The 1,544-nt window shown below is 60.9% G+C and overlaps 1 protein-coding gene and 1 long non-coding RNA gene across 3 annotated transcripts in view; one reads left to right on the forward strand and one right to left on the reverse strand.

The window, feature by feature from the left end:
* The window catches only part of LOC103668385, a 3,442-nt gene extending 3,171 nt beyond the window's left edge, over positions 1-271 (reverse strand). Inside the window, exon 1 of the long non-coding RNA XR_570007.1 lies at positions 105-271. This is a non-coding gene — a long non-coding RNA (uncharacterized LOC103668385). The remainder of the gene's footprint in view (positions 1-104) is intronic.
* A 319-nt stretch (positions 272-590) lies between these two features.
* Positions 591-1,544, forward strand: part of FLAD1 (flavin adenine dinucleotide synthetase 1) — a 7,050-nt gene continuing 6,096 nt past the window's right edge. Inside the window, exons 1-2 of one of the 2 annotated variants that reach the window (XM_040635736.1) lie at positions 591-888; positions 1,116-1,309. In XM_040635736.1, the coding sequence (XP_040491670.1) occupies positions 1,229-1,309 (81 nt within the window). In that variant the 5' untranslated portion in view covers positions 591-888; positions 1,116-1,228. Of the gene's footprint in view, positions 1,310-1,544 lie in introns of both variants that reach the window. The other variant, XM_040635735.1, reaches the window with a different exon arrangement.

Raw genomic sequence — 1,544 nt, forward strand, 5'->3', positions numbered from 1 at the left:
GGGGGGGGGGGGCGGCAAGGCTTTTTCTTGTCAAGAGGGTTAAATATATAGCTTTATCGTTTATAATAGAGGTGAATGAAAACTCACCTCCAAGATCTTCCTACCTCATGAGTGCTGACACTTGGTGTCCCTCCAACTTGCATGCCGCACAGTGTAAAATCCCTCTGGCAACAGCCCCTGCGCCTAGAATTAGGGTTAGTGCCTGACAGCACCTGCACACAAGAATTTGAAAACAGGACAGAAGTGAGAGTCACGCCTCCCTTTACTTGCAGCCCCACAAAGCGCACCCCAAAGTCCCTGGAGCACCGCCCACCACCGCCCCTTCCGCGCCCCAGGTCCGTGGGGCCCGGCCCCGCCCCGCCCCCCGCCGGCGGCCCGGCCCCCGCAGTTCCGGGTGGGGGTGACCACGTGCTTGTCGCCAATGACAACCCGGCGCTCCTCCCGCCCCCTAGCTAAGGCGGGCGAGCGACAGCCGGCTGCACCAATAGGCCCTTGGAAGTCGTCTGAGCGACAGCCAAGGTGACCAACTGCTGTGAGCAGGTACGGGTGTAAGGCGGGACTCTGCGTGCGGACGCCGCCCGGTACGTGCGGGAGCAGAGGGCACGAGCAGGGGAAGGGCACGAGAGGCAGGTGGGGACCTGGGAGAGCGAGGCGGGCTGCACCGTGGCCGGGAGTCGGGACTCCAGGCCAGAAAGGGTGCGGACGCCTGCGGGAGAGGCGCCTGAGCTCCGGTCCGGGGCGGAGCGGGAACGGGGGGTAGTTTAAAAGGAGTCGAGACACTTAAAGGAACAGGTGCCCCAAGGAGAGGAGGCATTTGAAGGTGCAGATGGCCGAGCTCTAGCCGACTAGAGGAGCCGAGCTCGGCGCGCAGAAGACATATTCAAAGGGGTAGGTGCTCGGGAGAGCAGGACATTTAAGGGAGCCTAGAGCCAAGCTTAGAAGGCGTGAAGAGGACAGGGCTGGGGTTTCAGAACACGTTTCTTACAGGCGGGGATAAAGGAGTCCTGTCAAGGGCCTGCGAGGTCTTCCTCTAAGGACGAACGTGCACTCCTGCTCCCCCATTGTCCTCTCTGGCTCCTCCAGGTTCCCTTGACCCCAGAACCCCCTATTTTCAGGCTATGGCCCCCAGTGCCCTGTAGACCTGGCGCGACTCCCGTGCTTTCGACCCCTATTTGGGGCCCTGGGTGGCTCCTGGAGGGCCTTGCAGAGGGGCAGAGAAGGCAGGACCATGGCATCTAGGGCCTTTGAACCTCCCCCAGGGCGCAGCGTGACGGCGGGCATCATCATTGTTGGAGATGAGATCCTCAAGGTGTGTCTGGGCCAGAAGAGGGGGGAGGGTGCGGTCCTGTCCTTAAGAGCCTGCTGCACTTCCTGTTGAGGGGAGGCCGCCCCGGGTGGGAGCCCCCTTGCCGCAGTAGAGTCCTGGAGTGAGTCCAGCCTATTAGAGGGAAAGTGACCCATCGTTCTTTCAGTTACTCTGTTGAAAACTTGTAGCAAAGTTGCTAAAATTTGCCAAGCAGTTTATAGCGGTGGGAGGGGCTTTA

Source organism: Ursus maritimus, unplaced genomic scaffold (genome assembly GCF_017311325.1).
Source record: "Ursus maritimus isolate PB19 unplaced genomic scaffold, ASM1731132v1 scaffold_2, whole genome shotgun sequence".
Taxonomy (NCBI): domain Eukaryota; kingdom Metazoa; phylum Chordata; class Mammalia; order Carnivora; family Ursidae; genus Ursus; species Ursus maritimus.